We start from the raw sequence: 17,146 nt of genomic DNA, 5'->3' as shown, positions 1-17,146 counted from the left end.
AAACTAACACACTACTGTAAAACAGTTATACTCCAATAAAGATGTTTAAAAAAAAAATCTAGCGGAAATAAGCAAAACTATAGGTTTGTAAGTAAAACATTAGCTTTTCCCTTTTGGTTTCACTCTCCCAACATAAACAAGGAGAGAAAATCTGTCTACCTGTTTCCGTTCCACCTCCACTGTTGATCCCATTTCTTGTATTTTGAGTAGCACGGCTGATCCAGATGTCTCAAGAGATTCCCTTCAGTGCTTCTCTTGACACAGCTGTCTCCTTAGCTATAGAGCAACACTGCAGTTAGGCAAGACCAAGGTAACTTCATAGCAGTTTAACAAAGATCAAAGTCACCATGAAAAGTTTACCTGACATGCCATCTCACCCCCATTCTTCGTTCATTTATGGCTACTCAGAAACATGCTTTTGTTTCTCCCGAACGGATAATCTTCTAAGAAATGCAGAGTCAAATTTGTTATCCTCATCTTCCTACTGTGTAAGTCGGTTTTCCAAACTGTGGGTCAAGACGCATTAGTAAGTTGCAAGAGGCACTTGAAAGAGGGGGGAGAAAAGAATAGAAAGAAAATATCAGAGCACATAGCAAGTAGTAAGGAAGGGTAAGTACTGCTTCATGAAATGTTTGTGTATATGCATGTATGGTGTTGCAGTGTAAAATATGTCTTACAATGTATTGCTGTCAAAAACAAGTTTGAAAAACACGAATATGTCTTAGTATATGTATTTTCCGTATTTTTCTATTTTCTAACTTTATTTTTTAACTATTTTCCTGTATTTTGATTTCTTCACCTATATATATATATATATAGGAATTTTTTTCATGTATTGGAAATTAAAGATCAAACAAATAATGAAGTAGTTGTTAAGCAGCAGACAAAAACAACACTCAAGAATTTGGGTACACTGACCTTATTTCTATCAATAAATGACTATAAAATGAGTCAGATAAAGATACAAAGAAGGTTAAGAGCCTCTTTTATCATGAAGAAATTCTTTCCAATTTAAATGGGAACTGAAAAATGCTGTTGCTTTTATGAAGTGACATTAAATTGAAAGAAATTCTTTTTAAATTTATTTACTTATTTATTTTTGGCTGCATTGGGTCTTCGTTGCTGCGCCTGGGTTTTTTCTAGTTGCGGTGAGTGGGGGCTACTCTTCGTTGCGGTGCATGGGTTTCTTGTTGTGGTGGCTTCTCTTGCTGTGGAGCACGGGCTCTAGGTGAGCGGGCTTCAGTAGTTGTGGGGCACGGGCTTAGCTGCCCCGCAGCATGTGGGATCTTCCCAGACCAGGGCTCGAACCCATGTCCCCTGTATTGGCAGGCAAATTCTTAACCACTGCGCCACGAGGGAAGTCCCAGAAATTCTATTTTTAAACCCCAGTAAAGATGACGTAAGAGTACACTTTATAACTCTTCTCTACATTGTACATATGTACTTTATATGTGTTTTCTTGAAGGATGATATATTAAACAATTTTTAAGAAGTTTTTAAAAAGTGAAATGTTGACATGGAATAGTTACAAGATAGCCCATTTGGGAACTGTTCTATGATTTTCTTAACCATACACCTAACATTGAACATTTGGATATTTCCAGTGTTTTGCTATTCTAAATACTGTTCTGCTGAACATGCTTGTGAATAAATCTTTCATTGAATTTCTGATTCTTTCCTTGGGATAAATCCTACAAAAGGAATCACCAGCTTAAAGGTATAAACATTTTTTAGACTTTTGATACATTTTGTAATTCTCCTTCCAATTTTACCTTATCAGTAGTATTTAAATACATCTCATCAGCACTACAGATTATCACTTTCTTAAATCTTTGCTAATAAATGAAAAACACCACCTTAATAGTTTTGCATTTCTTTGGTTCCTAGTGAGAGTAAACATTTTCTGATATGGTTATTAGTCCTTTATATATTTTCTAAACTGTTCTTATCCTTTTCGCACTGTTCTTTTTAAGTCAATTTAAGTGCTTTAAAAGGGAAGATTATTAACTGTCTAGTTTGTTATGTTTTATTAGTTTTGCTTTTTTTATACATGTATAAGATTTTAATTTTTATATGGTCAAACTCGAGCTTTTTATAATCCTGTTCCTTCTTTTCAAGCTTAGAAATTCCTTCCTTATCCAATAATCAGTTAAATAATAATATTATAATCTTACTTAAGAATGAGCTATAGTTTTTGTGTTGGGCTATATTTTTCAGGTTTTATTTTAGTATCAGATTATAATCACTTTCTAATTTAGAGTAGCATAATATACTTTTCTAAGCTCTACATCGAATTATATAGTATAATTTGCTCAAGATATAATTTAAGTGCCTTACAAAGGGAATCTTTATTTGATAATTATACTACTAAGATATTCATCCAGAAAGCATTATGAAGGGCTATCAGTTAATCTATTTCATGTTCATCAGAACCAGATTTTACACATATATATATATATTTCTTATCTCTTAGAAAGTTATATACTGCATTTACCTTATCTTTGTAGAGTCCTTTGTTATGGGCTGAATTGCATCCCTCTGAAATCCGTATGTTGAAGCCCTGAACCCCAGTATCTCAAAATATGGCTGTGTTTGGAGATAGGGCCTTTAAAGAGTTCTTATGAGGCCGCTGGGATGAGCCCTAATCCAACATGACTGTTGTCCTCATAAGAGGAAATTTGTACACGAAGAGACACCAGGGATGTGTACACAGAGAAAAGACCATGTGAGGACACAGAAAAAAGGCAGCCATACCCAAGCCAAGGAGAAAGGACTCAGGAGAAAACCAAACCTGCTGATGATATCTTGATCTTGAACTTTTCACCTCCAGAATGGTAAGACATAAATTTCTGTTGTTTAAGCCACCAGTCTGTGGTACTTTGTTACGCCAGCCCCAGCAGACTAATACATCCTTCCTGCTCCACATACCCTCAGAATGTCCCTATTTGACTAGCACAGTCCTTCTTCAGGTCCTTGACAAGTTCCATGAAAATTCAACATTTTACTACAGCACCAAGAATTAAGACTTCCCCAATGAAAACATAATGTTAAGTGGCAATCCAAAGGGTAGTCTTTTCAACAAATGGTGCTGGAACAACTGGACATACACAAACTCACCCAAAGAATCTAGATACAGACCTCACACCTTTCACAAAAAATAATTCAAAACCTAAAGGTAAAATGCAAATCTATACAACTTCTACAAGGTAACACAGAAAAATCTAGGCGACCTTGGGTTTGGCAACGATATTTTATTAATAAATACCAAAAGTACAATCCATGAAAAAAAAATGGATAAGTTGGACTTCATTAAAATTAAAAGCATCTGCTCTGCAAGACACTGTTAAGAGAATGAAAAGATAAGCTACAGGTTGGGAGAAAACATTTGTAAAACACATTACTGGATAAAGGATTGGTATCCAAAATATAAAAAGAACTCTAAAAACTCAACAATAAGAAAAACAACCCCAGCTGCAAAGTGGGCAAATGATCGAAGATACCTCACCAAAGAAGATAGACAGACGGCAAATAAGCATATGAAAACATGCTCAATATCACGTCCGTAGAAAACTGCAAATTAAAGCAAGATACCATACATACGCCTATAAAATTGGCAAAACTTCAAAACACTGACATGACAACACAAAATGCTGGTGAGGATGTGGAACAACAGGAACTCTCATTCACTGCTGGTGGGAACGCAACATGACATAGCCACTGCAACAGGTTGGCAATTTCTTAGAACGCCAAACATAAGCTTATCATACGATGAGTATGAATCGTACTCCTAGGTATTTATCCAAAGGAGTTGAAAACTGATGTCCATACAAAAAACTGCATATGAATGTTTACAGCAGCTTTATTCATAACTGCCAAACTTGGAAGCAACTAAGATGTCCTTCAGTAGGTGAACGGATAAACTGCGGAACATCCAGTTCATTGATAAAAAGAAATGAGCTATCAAACCATGAAAAGACATGGAGGATTAAATGCATATGCTAAGCGAAAGAAGGCAGTCCAAAAAGGCTACATGCTGTATGATTCCAACTATAGAGACACTGAAAAGATCAGTGGCTGCCAGGGGCTTGGGGAAAGACGGGGGTGGGGGAGGGAGGTGCGGGGTGATGTGTATGTAGAGCACAGGGCATTTGTAGGGCAGTGAAACTATTCTGTGTACTGTGATGACCAAAAAATAAAACTTAATCTAAACTGTGAATTCAGTAATCATGTATCAAAACTGGTTCATCAAATGTAACAAACGTACCATACTAATACAGAACGTGAATAATAGAGGAAGCTCTGGGGGTGGGGAGAAAGGATATATGGGAACTCTGTTTCTGTGCAATTTTTCTAAAAACTTAAAACTGCTCTAAAAAGAATCTATTAAAATAGCCAAAATATTTTTTTAAAGCATGAAACTATATACTCCAACTAACAACGAACAATCATGCTTTTATCAGTAACTATTGGCAAATAAAATACTCTACGTGAGAGAATGTCCCAGATAGCTAAACTTACCACCCTAAACACACTGAAATTCATAATTTTAAAAATAGTATATCTATTTCTGTTTTGTATAACAGAATATTTTAAATATAACTTGATCCTTTTGATTTGGACTAATGTCAATTATTATTCTGTCAGGGAATATTGAGGTTTTTAGGCCACTGTCAGGGTGTACTGAATTGGTAATTCTTCTGACTCTTCCACTGTTTTCAGCTGCAAAGTTTTAGTCCAACAACTTTTAGCAGCCACCTACTCCATAATTCCAATCTGTTATCTACTTAAATTTAGACTGAAATGAAAGTTTTAAGGTAAAATTAGATGAGCAGACTTATTAAAAGCTTTTTCTTTTAAACACAACTTTAGTGTAAAAGGTCTTTGTCCACTTAACTCTAGTATATGGGCAACTGCATGAGTTTCACGGTAACCGTTTCCCTCCCGGCTCAGAGAGCATTTATTTTTTATTTCTGGTTTTGTGGCAGTACTGAGGTGAAAGGAAATCTTAATGTCACATATGGGCAGGTATAACTTCATGTGGCATATTTTTTAAATCTTCCGAATAAACAGCCACATATTTTCTTCTTCAATGGGTTCTTTTCATTCTATCCACTTCCTTGACTTCCCCCTCTGCAATTCCAACACCCCCTTCACCTTCCAGCTTCCTTTTTATCTTACCTCCTGAATTTTAAGGTTCATTTTACGTTCTATGGTCTTCTGTTCCTCTTCAATAATGGCTGCATTCTTCTAAAAATAGAAGGAGAAAAATGACAGGAAGAAACTGTCTATGGTATATCACAGTTCAAACCTAGACTTTTGGGGGGCAACCTATAAATGCTATTCTGAATACAGTTATAAACACTTCTTATTATGAGTCTAAAGTAATTATTACAATGAGATATTTAAAGTTATTTTATTACTTTGGTTCATGACTTCTATCATTTTCCCTTTCAGATAATTAAAAAATGATTAGTCACATGTACCTCCTATGTAAAATTCAATAATCAGAGGAAAACCTGGTAATTGCTAGACATTTTTCTTACAGGGTATATTCCTATTTTTTTAAGTACTCCATTTTTTCTAGCCTCAAATATTACCTATGCTTAGGAGTTGAGGATGAAAAACACAGCTTTCACTATTCATTCTCTTTTATATTATTATTAATGGCACTACCATCTAAGATGTAAAAACTCAAAGCTGTCTTTGCCTTTTTCTCTACCTTCAGCCCTTATCCAATACCACATTCTAACGTATCTTTCCTCTCAAAATGCCACAACCGTAGTTCAGACCTAATAGGGTCTATGTCTCAAGTAAGGCAATGGATTCCTAATTGGTTTTCCTATCTCCAATCTCTTCTCCTATAATTGACACTCTACACTACTGCTGGATTAGTTTTCTTGTTTTCATTATGTCACTTTCTTATCAAAAATTTAATCACTCCCCATAGGATCAAGCCCAACTACTTGATTATTCTTGATTTTGAGATCCTCTATGACGTTATCCCTAGCCAATTTCCAACTTATTTTACACAAACAAATCCTCACTCCTGTCCAGCTAGTTTATGCATCTCCTCCTAACTGCCCCCAAGGGAAAGATCTAGGTTCAAATGTGACTTACACGAAGAAAACAGGGAAGTGTGATCTCGGAGAGGTGACTTCTCTCCGGGCCCCAGTACACTTATCATTCAAATAGAGACAATAATATCCTACATCTTGAGGTTTTGCAGAGATTAAACAAAACATGTTTTAAACAAAGTAACATCTGTTACACTGCCTGGCCTGTGAAGGGAAAACAAAATCATTAGTTTTTTTCCCTAGTCTTATTTTTGCTGCCTCTCTGTGTGGTCTTTTAAATGTCCTCACCTCACTGCTTTGCCTTCTGAAGGTTCATCTCAAGTCCTGTCTCTTCCTTGAAGCCTAGCCTAATCTATTCTAGGCAGGACATGCGCACACTCTCAAAGCCACCTGAATACAGAACACTTAGTTGGCAAGATTTCCTTATTGTCCTATACTGCCCTTTAATAGTTCTTATACCCTTATTTTTTCTCTTTAGTTTCTCCTGCTATGCCTTGTTCTCCCAGCTAGCATATAAGCTCTTGAAGAGCAGACTCCCTCATATCTCTGGACCCTCACAGTCACCTGTAGAGGGTAGGAATCTATAAATACTCAATTCCTGACAGCACACAATGTTATAGGCTATTGATGTCGATAAATTTCAGATGTCAAGAATCCTCACACCAACATCACCTATTTTTAAAAGTCAGTTTTACGGGTCTGTTGCCTCCTCCAGCTAACACGTTAACAGTGAGTTTGTATTCCAGAACTCTGGACTCAAACCTTTGTCTCTGACGCAAGCTGCAGAGTCACAGTCAACCTCTGCACCTCATCTTGTGTCTTGTCTTCTTTCTCTTTTACACCTCTCAGTTGCAATAGCTTCGGATCCTTGGAATGCTCCTCCTGTATTGTATTCAGTCTTTCCTTCAGAAAATCTACCAGACAGGACAGGAGGGTCACCAAGCATTTAAAGGAGGTCAGGAAAGGAAAAGAATCATGAACTCATCAAGCACCCACACAGGACCGAATTTCTGATGATTCTCTTCTCTCTATACTTGTTTTCTGTGGGTTCAAATCCTTTTCAGCTTGCAGACGGAAGATGTTCATCTTCAAGGACTGGATGAGGCTTTCCAGACGGCACATTCGATTTACCAGAAACTCACAGTTCTTCCATAAAATATCTGTTCTTCCTGAACAAATTACTTCATTCTGGAGAGGGCTAATGATGTTCTGGCTCACAGGCTCTTCTAAACATTTTGGAGTTTCCAAGTGGCCTCTGGACAAAGATCCCAATATAACAATATTATAGGGTAATCCCAACCGTCGAATCAATGTAACACTTCTACCGAGTATAAAAACTATATTCTTTAGTTAAGCAGTACCTGAGAGCCCCTGCAAACTTAAACACAGAGAGCACTATTAGGTAAAGAGGATGAGACCACTGTGGGATGGGTAAAGGCCACTGATTTTTTAATGGTTATTTTAATCGGAATTTTTTGTAAACTTGTTTTCTATGTAAAAGCAAGTGATATATAAAACATGTTAAACGCTAATTCTATAATGGTAAACTAAGAATTAAAGTTAGCATGGAGGCAGTATTTCACATCCTTTTTAGAAAATTTTTAAACAAGGTGATAATAAACATTCCCATTTTGTTCTAACATACTCAACACTGGTACAAATTTAATCTTTGCTGAAGAATTACTTATTCTATGTGTGCTATAATACCAACTATACTAATTTTAGGTCTTCATAAGAGACATTCAGGAAATACATACGTAACTTTAAAGAAAATCACACCAGTAAATTCAACATTGGCCACTTAAGCACCCAGATTCCTCAAGGCCTTTTAACGGCCTTGAGGTTCCTCTAACTTTTAACAGCAATGACTTCTCCAGGAGCACGAAGGAAAAACACAGTTCTTCTTCTGAGTACTTCATTCTAAACTATGAATTTTTTTTAAGACTTATAACCTCTCTTTTAATTTACAATAAATCTGGAGAAAGAAAATACAGACCATATTAATGGCATGAATCAAGCTGTAGATGTTCACCTTAACTAATATCAAAGTCTATTTTTAGTTTTAAAAAAGGACCAATTTTTTTTTTCTAATTACGTAAAATATTACATTTGTTTTTAATCAAGTATTGAGGGAGGATAGGATATCAAAGTTTGTGCACCTAATTAACACACTTTAAGAATCTGTTTAGAATAGTGGTAGTAGCTCCATTACAGGAGGACAATGCTTTATCTTGCAAATATTTTCTAATTAATATTCTAATGTTATTTCTCAATTCTTTCCTAAGTACCTATTTCACCTGCCAAACCACCCAGACTGTGACTCCTTATTAGTAACCAGTGAGGCAAAATTCTTCAACCTACAAAGATATTGTAACACAATTTTTTAATTTGTTACTTTTCACCAAAGTCCAATATTGTTAGGTCATCCCTGAGAGAACTGGTCTGTTCCTCAACTATTCTCATCCTTTGCTGAAGTACCGTGAATGTTTCAGAAGCTGTAGCATCGATGCAGGCTGGAGACAGGACTGGTCTGGACATTGTAGTTTCCATGTGCACCTGAGATTAAAGTCACAGTATTAGTGTAGTCGGTTCTATTATTGTTCAAAATAGCCACTGCCCCTTCCTGTCGAGGATTATACATCCCTGTCCTGTTGAGCTTGGAAACGGCTATGTGTCCTGCTTTGGGCAATTAAATGTGGGTAGAAACTTTAAGAGCCAACTTGTCATTCATCATCTCTTTTCCCTTCTCCATGTGATGAGCAACATCCCCGATAGGGCCTGCTCCATGTGCCAAGATCCCAGAGTAAAGATTACATGAGCAGAGCCATGGCCCTTCCATGACATACAGTGTGAGACAGCGAGACTAATGTTGTTATAAGCTGCAGATTGTTAGGTAGTTTGTTACTGCAGCACAATCTAGTCTATCCTGTCTGCTACTATTACACATACACTAGGACCTATGACTTGGCTGAAGGAGTTATTACCTCTTTTCATTGCCAACCATTTTCATTTTAACATATTCCCATGCAACCTTTCTGAAAACAAAACAAAACAACACTCTACAGTACTTGGATCTCTGAGCAGTTATCATAAAATAGATTTACCAACTACCTTGAAGCAGTGACTTTTAAAAATAACTTGCAAACATAACTTCATAGCAAAGACTCTTACACACCTGCTGACATCAAATTTCCAGACTCCTCCCACAAGACCACATGTGAGTAAATGGGAGTGGTGAGACTACTCTTTCAGGTATTAGTGACAGACGCAGAATCAGCTTATAAGCCGTCCCAACATTTAAACGAATCATGTGCCCAAAGTTCAACGACAAGATCATTGGTGGAAACGTTAAGGACATTTTCCTGCAACTCTATCCTGTACAGACATTTCTATACTAATCAAACCATAAACCTTAAGCATCAGTAGCAACAGTGTATCTGTGGGAATGTGTTCACAAAGGCCCCACCTGGGATATTCGTAATACACCTTTCTCTCCCACTTGCTGTGTGATTAGATACCTCCCCGAGGTATCCCAGGCAATAGAAGCAGGGACTCCCTCAGGTTCAAGTCACTGAAGGTGGTCCCCAGGACCCAGGCAAGGAATTAGAGAAGTCTTAAAACTGGTGGCAGGATTTAAGGGGGCACCAGCGGAAAGGCTGAGCTGCTTGCCAGTGTAACACGGTTAAAGCCACCAAGGACAGCTCTTTAACCACCTTCTGTCTTTCCCCCACAGGTCCCAGAGAATGGCCTGTTTCTCTCTTTTTACTTAAAACAAAACAAAACAAACCCCAAACAGACAAACAAATACTTTACTGAGGAATAGTTGACTAATATAATTGTATACATTTAAAGTGTACAATATGATGATTTTATATACATACGCCTTGCAGAATGCTTACCAAGATCAAAATAATTAACACATCCACATAATTAACAACCTCACATAGTTCACATAAGTAACTTTTTTTCTTTGTGGTAAGAATACTTAAAGATCTACTCTCAGCAACTTTCAAGTATACAATACCATATTATTAACTATAGTCACCATGATATACATTAGATCCTCAGAATGTCTTATTTGAAAAGGCAACCTACAGAATGGGAGAAAATATTCGCAAACCATATATCTGATAAAGGGTTAATATCCAAAATATATAAAGAACTCATACAACTCAGTAGCAAAGAAAGAAATAATCCAATTAAAAAATGGGCAGAGGGCCTGAATAGACATTTTTCTAAAGAAAATATACAGGTGGCCAACAGGTACATGAAATGATGCTCAACATCACCAATCATCAGAGAAATGCAAATCGAAATCACAAGATAGCAGCTCACACCCGTTAGAATGGCTAGTTTTAAAAAGACAAGAGATAACAAACGTTGGCAAGGATGTGGAGAATAGGGAACCTTATGTACTGTTGCTGGGAATGTAAACTGGTACAGCCATAATGGAAAACAGTATGGAGGTTCCTCAAAAAATTCAAACTGGAACTACCATATGATCCAGCAACCCCACTCCTGGGTACATATCTGAAGGAACTAAAATCAGTATCTTGAGACATCCGCATATCCATGTTCACTGCACCGTTATTCACAATAGCCAAGAGATGGAAACAACCTAAACGTCCTTCAGTGGATGAATGCAGATGTGATTTATATATTTATATATATATATATATATATATAGAATGTTATTCAGCCACATGAGAGGAAATCTTGCCATTTGCAGGATGAATCTGGAGGGCATTATGCTAAGTGAAATAAGCTGGACAGAGAAAAAATAGTGTGTGGTATCACTTATATATGGATTCTAAAAACCAAACAAAAAAATCTGATTTCATAGAAACAGAGAATAGAATGGTGGTTGCCAGGGGCTGGAAGACAGGGGAAATGGAGTGATGTAGGTCAAAGGGTACAAATTTTCTTTTTATTCTTATTTTATGCTCCTGACCAAGCTTTCTCTCCTTTGTGCTCCTCTATAAAACAGAATGCATTTCTGACACACATAACCTTTTTGAATTCTTTAGATTTTCTGTTAACAATCAGCTTAAGGACAGGGGGTAAAGAAGTTCTCTTCTATTAACTGCTTTTCATGCTTTCAATTCATTCTTGAAGGGAATGACAAAAGTAGACACAGATATTAATAGAGTCTCTGGATACACAAAGATGTGAAGTACCGTTCACCTACATTTCTGAAAAAAGCTAGGTTTGGAGTTTCCTGCTCAGGTTACCACATGGGCCAGGATAGTGTCCCTCAGGTAACAGAAAGAAGAACCTCGAAGACAAACCTTAGGGCTGGTTCTACTGCCAAGAAAGCAGACCTAGGGTTGGGGGAAACACCAATAGCGCGGGGTGGGAAGAAAATAGAGAGGTAACAGTGAAGAAATACCAGATGGGTTTACCCTCCATTCCATTTTCTGCCACCTGCTGTCTGGCTGCTGCCAACATAGAAATAAACCAGGACTGGGGTTGGGAGAAAAAGTACGGAAAGGGTGTTTGATGGGGTTTGTGACAAGCAGTTGGCTCCTTTGTCCTCCTTCCAAAGGAAGTTGAAAAGTTCATGTCTCCACCCTCCCTTACAGCGGGCACGTCCATGTGACATAACCTGGCCAGTGAGACTTCACGCATAAGTTTGCAAGAAGCTTCTAGGAAGACTTTTTTTTTTTTTTTTTTCTGATAAAAAGAACAGAAATGATGGCACCTGTCCTTTCCTTCCCCGGAGGGGAGGTATGATGCCGGAAGCCCTGAGGGCTCTCTTCAAGTCATCCAGGCAGTACCTCACTGTTAAATGTAAACAAAGAGTCCGGGATCACCCGCATCTGAGAAACAAGGAAAAGGCCAGGGAAGCTCAGATTAACCTGACTTTTTATTTATTTATTTTTATGATTTTTTTTTTTTCCAGTACGCGGTCCTCTCAACCATTGTGGCCTCTCCCGTCGCGGAGCACAGGTTCCGGACGCGCAGGCTCAGCGGCCATGGCTCACGGGCCCAACCGCTCCACGGCATGTGGGATCTTCCCGGACCGGAGCACGGACCCATGTCCCCAGCATCCGCAGGCGGACTCTCAACCACTGCGCCACCAGGGAAGCCCCTAACCTGACTTTTAAAAATAAAACTAGCAACCTCCAAACTTTGCTTATGTGAGAAATATAAACTTGTGTTTAGTCACACTTTCCTGTTGCTTGCAACAAAAGCCATCGTGGAATAATAGTAGTCCCAGATAATAGTTGGTAGAGAAATGAGGAGGAGGAGGAGGTCAAGAAAATGACAAGCGGTGCCGGAGGTGGGAGGGGAGGGCAATTTCTGTGGCAACTTGTTAGTCTCAGGGACCTGGTTATAATACAAAGGACTGTCTATTAAATTTATGTCAGAAGTCAGATACAAAATACTAACACAAATATAAAAGTTCATTTCTGGAAAAAAATACAGAAAATGGAGTACAAGTTTCCCACATATTTTTAGTAAGATGCAAATTCCCACCTAAAATTTTTTCGTGTAATTGTCAAAATGTCATAGTTTTGCTGTTATTTCCCCGAGGTACCCAAAATAGATATAAAATCCTTACATAACTTTACAGGGTATGTGTGCGCATTCAGCCATAAAGACAAGATGGAGGGGTTCCCTGGTGGCGCAGTGGTTGAGAGTCCGCCTGCCAGTGCAGGGGACACGGGTTCATGCCCCGGTCCAGGAAGATCCCACATGCCGCGGAGCGGCTGGGCCCGTGAGCCATGGCCGCTGAGCCTGTGCGTCCGGAGCCTGTGCTCTGCAACAGGAGAGGCCACAACAGTGAGAGGCCCGCATACCACAAAACAAACAAACAAACAACTGTGAAAAACAAGATGGAAAAAACAACACAACTTAACTTGCTTCGTTTTCTCAGAAAGGAGAAAGCACGTCTATATATGTTTAGGTAAGCATTTGATTGGCATCATCACTCACACCCACCTGAACCTGATCTATACTGGAGCCTCTCAGGCTTCTGGAGAGAAAAAATACTCTCAAACAAAAAGAAGAAACTTGGCCCCCAGCCTCTGAGGGAGAGGAGGTTTATAGAAAATTCATCCTAAGGAGGGAGAGATCGAGGTGCCTGGGACACTGACTGACCGTGGGCAGAGTTATGATAAAGCTTTTGAGTGAAATACATGGTGTCGTCCTTGAAATATCCTCTTAGTCAATCACTGAGGTTCAGGTCATCAAAGAAGTGGATTCAAAAACTAAATAAGACAATCTACCCTTTGAGGATTTATTACAAACAGGTCTCCTGGTTAGCTGAAAATTCTTTCCTACCCTCTCTCCACATGGGGAGAAAAACAATGTCAAGGTCAGGAGAGGCCTCAGAAACAAAAATGGAAGCAATGGTGGCCCAGTAGCAAGAGCAGGACAGCCTTAATATCCACCAGGAAGTCCCTGAGTACCTGCGAGCCTGTTAAAGGAAGAGTAAAGTAAGAACTTGGGATCCGGTGAATCCGTTGAGTTGAGGTTTAGAGTCAGGAGAGATTCTCATTTTCGCTGCAGTTGCTCATACCCCTGCCTCTCCCCGCTTATCCGGCAGGTCCAAGCAAGGGTAACAGAAACACCATGCCTCCACACACAATCCGCAGGCCACCTGGAGGCCACTGGCCGTAACTCTATGACTTCCATGTTCAGTCGACTTATAACTCTATGTGTTATTAAGAAGTTACAGACTTTCAACTCTATCTACAACTTACGGGGATAGAAGCCATAACTCTTCTTACAAGAAGAGAACTTAGCTCTAATTGCTAATATTCCAGCAAAGAGACTATAGCTGGAACATATCTGTGCTTTGCTGTTTTTGAAAAGGAGCAAATATCATCGAGTGCAGCCCTGAACCTAAGCCCTGATGCTTGATAGCAACGGTAATAAAAATACTAAGATATAAGCTTTCATTTTTAGAAAAGTTAATTCACAATTACTTTCATAAATATATCATTATCAAATTAATACAGTGCTGTCTCTATGTTTAGGGAAAGTATTTCCAGAGAGCTCAGGTTACCTCACTGAAAGCATGGCACGAATAAGACAAATGTCAGAAGTAATATACTAGTAAAAGCCAGGTGGCTTTGAAAAGGCAACACTTGCTTCTGTAGACACAGGACCCATTCTTATACCTGGCAATAGCTACAACTACATGCTGTTGGTTCCAAAGTAACAGGCCAGGAACTCAGTGTCGCTTATCACAACCACTGGAAAATAATTTGGTCAGTAATATCTTCTTCATTTACTCATATGTCCAATAAACCTTTCCTGAACGCCTACCATGAGCCAGAAACTGTTTTGACACCAGGGAATACAGCAATGATCAAAAGAGACAAACTCCTTGCCCTCCTGGAGCTTATATTCCAGTTGAGGAAATAAGTAAAACATATAGTTTTTTCACTGGTGACAAGTAGTACAATGGAGAAAAAGTAGGAGAGAGGATGGGAGGGAGGCTGTAGTGCAGGCTTCCGTTTTAAACAGAGCGGTCAAAGGAAACCTCACTGAGATGATATTTAAGCAAAGACCTGTGAAGGAGGTACAGGAGTGACATCTGGATGGGACAGAAAGGTCCAGGAAGAGCGAACAGAGAGTGCAAAGGCCCTAAGTCAGAAGGCCTGATGGGTCCACAAACAGTAAGGAGGTCAGTTTGACTGGGAAGCACAAAGTGAAGGAGAGAATACTGGGAGATAAGGTCAGAGAATACTAACAGGACAGGTTACATAGAGCCTTAAAGGCTGTTGTAAAGGTCTGCCTTTACCTTCAGAGCTCTTGGAGGGTTTAGAGTAGAGAAGTGTTGTGATCTACCTTAACTTTTAACTGGATCACTCTGCCTAGATGGTAGCCAGGTGGAGATAGTAGAAAGACAACAGCAAAGTAGGAAGACCAGTTGTAAAGCTACTGCGATAACCCAGGGGAGATGCCGCTGGCTAGGACCAGGTTGCTAGCAACGGAATAGTAAGGAGTGGTCAGAGTCCAGACATATTTTAAAGATAGGTTTGGTTGATAGGTTAGATGAGAAAGGATGCATTGGAAGCACGGTGTTGCCATTAACTGAGACAATGAAAGCCTATTAGGAAGAACAAGTTTCAGGGGGAAAGATCAAGAGCTGTTTTGGAAATGTTAAATTTAAAACAGGAAAGATGCCCAATACCCGACTGAACTTGCAGATTTGGAGTCAGGGGAGAAAGGTGAACCGGGGATATAAATTCTGAAGTTGTCAATATATACATGGCTTTTAAAGCCGCGGAGACCGGATAACAGAGAACAGAAAAGATTCAAGGACCTAGTCCTGGGCACTCCAAGATCAGTGTGGAGCCTTCAAGCCAGACTAACCCGAGCTTCACCTCAGTAAGGTCAGATTCTTAATCATTTTCTATCTTCAGAGCCCAGACAGTACATGGGACATTGTGGGCGGCAAACAGCGGTAGAGTTCAACAAAAATTTAACTTTGTTCCAGCCTAATTGGTAGGAGCTGGGGAAACAGCAATGAACGAATGTAAATTCCTGACACCTGCATTCTAACGAGTGGGCCAGGGAAGATAACCGGTGGCAAAACCAGAAAATTAACGAAACGGCTTTCCCAGGAACCTATAACGCCAACCTAACATATAAATAAAGAAAAAGTCGGACTGGGGCTTATGCGCGGCCCTCTCTGGTGGCTAGCCTTCCCCCGCTGGAGCCAGGTCAATGCAAACCTCGCTCCTAAACGGTTTTCACCGGCATCCAGCGCAGAAGCGCCATAAATCAGGGTCCTGAGGTCCTGAGGAGAAGAGTAAACTCCGCCAGCTAGGGGAGAGGGAGGCAGGGAGAGATGACTGAGACCTTACCTGAACTGCCGACTCGCCCCCGCGGACTCCGGACCTTCCAGGGTCCCGCAGCCTCACCCCACAGTCCATCTGTCCGCCTGTGGCTCTGTCCGGCAGCAGGTGGGCTGGTTTCTATAGAACTAAGACAGCGCTTTAAGCCTAACCGCTCCCCGGCGCGGTAGCTCCCGTACGCAGGCGCACCCGTGGCAGGGCATGCCGGGAAGCGCACTTTTCCCGGCCCTGGAGGGCCCTCCGCCCCGGGCGGGACCGAGGCCGGTATCCGGAGGCGCGCGCAAAACGCCCAGCCCCGTGCCCCGGACGACTACAGATCTCCATTGTGCTCGCGAGCGGGGCACGCCGGGATAGGTAGTTTCCGCCCACTCACTTCCCGGAGGTCCTGCGGCGTCCGCTGGGAAGTTACCCATCCCATGCAGGTGAGCGTGCGACGTTTGGGTCATTTGACAAATACCCTGCAGCCGGTCAGAGTCCAAGAGAAGAAAATGTTTTCAGTTTTAGAAGGATGAAAGTATCAAGTAACTTCTGAACGACAGGAAAATAAGATTTTGTTAATGAGCATAAAAAATGGTAAAAATGCCGAGCTCAAACATTCCTCTCATTGAAGAAAAAAACACGCCCCTCTTCATCCTCGTTCATCGTGGCCAGAGCGAGAGTAAAACACATATCTGCTCCCTGGTTTTTCTGTCTCTTCAGCATAATTTATTTCTTGCTTTGTCTACAGTTGAGTAGGTATTTCTCAGTTTGACTGTAAGTAGCTGCGAAACGAGAGAGAGCACCGAGAATAAAACTGCAGTCGTTTCGGAGTTTTGCTGTAAGACTGGGAATTCACACTTACCGGGGAGTCTTCTACAGTGAAAAGGCAACACGGCTTTGCCTTAGGTGGCTGGACAGAACACCTTTTACCAGCACCAGGGCAATTAATGTACTATTCTCGTCTCTCTGGGTTTGCAGCTGAGAATAACTTTAGCCCTCAAGTGAATGCAGTCAGACCCGAGATGAGTTCTCCTTTGCTTAGCGAGTGGCTGGCTGAATTGATCTGGCTATTCTTGTTCTGATAGACGAGACTCACGTGAGGTGGAGAGAATGTCCAAACCACAGCTGTAAGGCATATTCATCAAACTGTAGGGCCATCCGGTGAAGGAGAAATGAGCACCGCAAACGTTATTCAGGTGAAGGGGCCAAAGAAAGCTTTTAATATGAAAAGTGGGAGAGTATTTTAGAGCGTCCATACAAAGAGCCAATTACTCGTAG

At 40.1% G+C, this 17,146-nt stretch overlaps 2 protein-coding genes across 2 annotated transcripts in view; both read right to left on the bottom strand.

Moving 5' to 3' along the window:
- Window positions 1–475, bottom strand: part of LOC131750420 (coiled-coil domain-containing protein 150-like) — a 67,679-nt gene extending 67,204 nt beyond the window's left edge. Inside the window, 2 exon segments of the mRNA XM_067026486.1 lie at window positions 160–276; window positions 361–475. Of these exon segments, the coding sequence (XP_066882587.1) occupies window positions 160–192 (33 nt within the window). The 5' untranslated portion in view covers window positions 193–276; window positions 361–475.
- Window positions 476–485: 10 nt separating this feature from the next.
- Window positions 486–16,215, bottom strand: LOC136793611 (coiled-coil domain-containing protein 150-like). Its single transcript, XM_067026488.1, has 6 exons — window positions 15,899–16,215; window positions 8,470–8,630; window positions 7,109–7,329; window positions 6,837–6,988; window positions 5,179–5,247; window positions 486–543 (listed from the first exon to the last, which is right to left on the bottom strand). Exons 1-6 carry the CDS (start codon window positions 15,965–15,967, stop codon window positions 514–516), a joined length of 702 nt encoding a protein of 233 aa, XP_066882589.1. The 5' UTR covers window positions 15,968–16,215; the 3' UTR covers window positions 486–513.
- Window positions 16,216–17,146: the final 931 nt, after the last annotated feature.

This window comes from Kogia breviceps, chromosome 2, assembly GCF_026419965.1.
Source record: "Kogia breviceps isolate mKogBre1 chromosome 2, mKogBre1 haplotype 1, whole genome shotgun sequence".
Lineage (NCBI taxonomy): Eukaryota > Metazoa > Chordata > Mammalia > Artiodactyla > Physeteridae > Kogia > Kogia breviceps.
Note: the sequence above shows the minus strand (reverse complement) of the source record. Positions and strands in the feature narration are given on the sequence as shown.

Excerpts from the sequence above, each read along its gene's own strand:
- LOC136793611 (XM_067026488.1), bottom strand. The coding sequence starts at position 15,967 with ATGGACTGTGGGGTGAGGCTGCGGGACCCTGGAAGGTCCGGAGTCCGC. Across the intron at positions 7,330-8,469 it reads ATATTGGACTTTGGTGAAAA|AGGCCACTTGGAAACTCCAA; the intron begins GTAACAAATTAA and ends ATCTTTGTCCAG. Across the intron at positions 6,989-7,108 it reads TTTGAACCCACAGAAAACAA|ATTTTCTGAAGGAAAGACTG; the intron begins GTATAGAGAGAA and ends CCTGTCTGGTAG.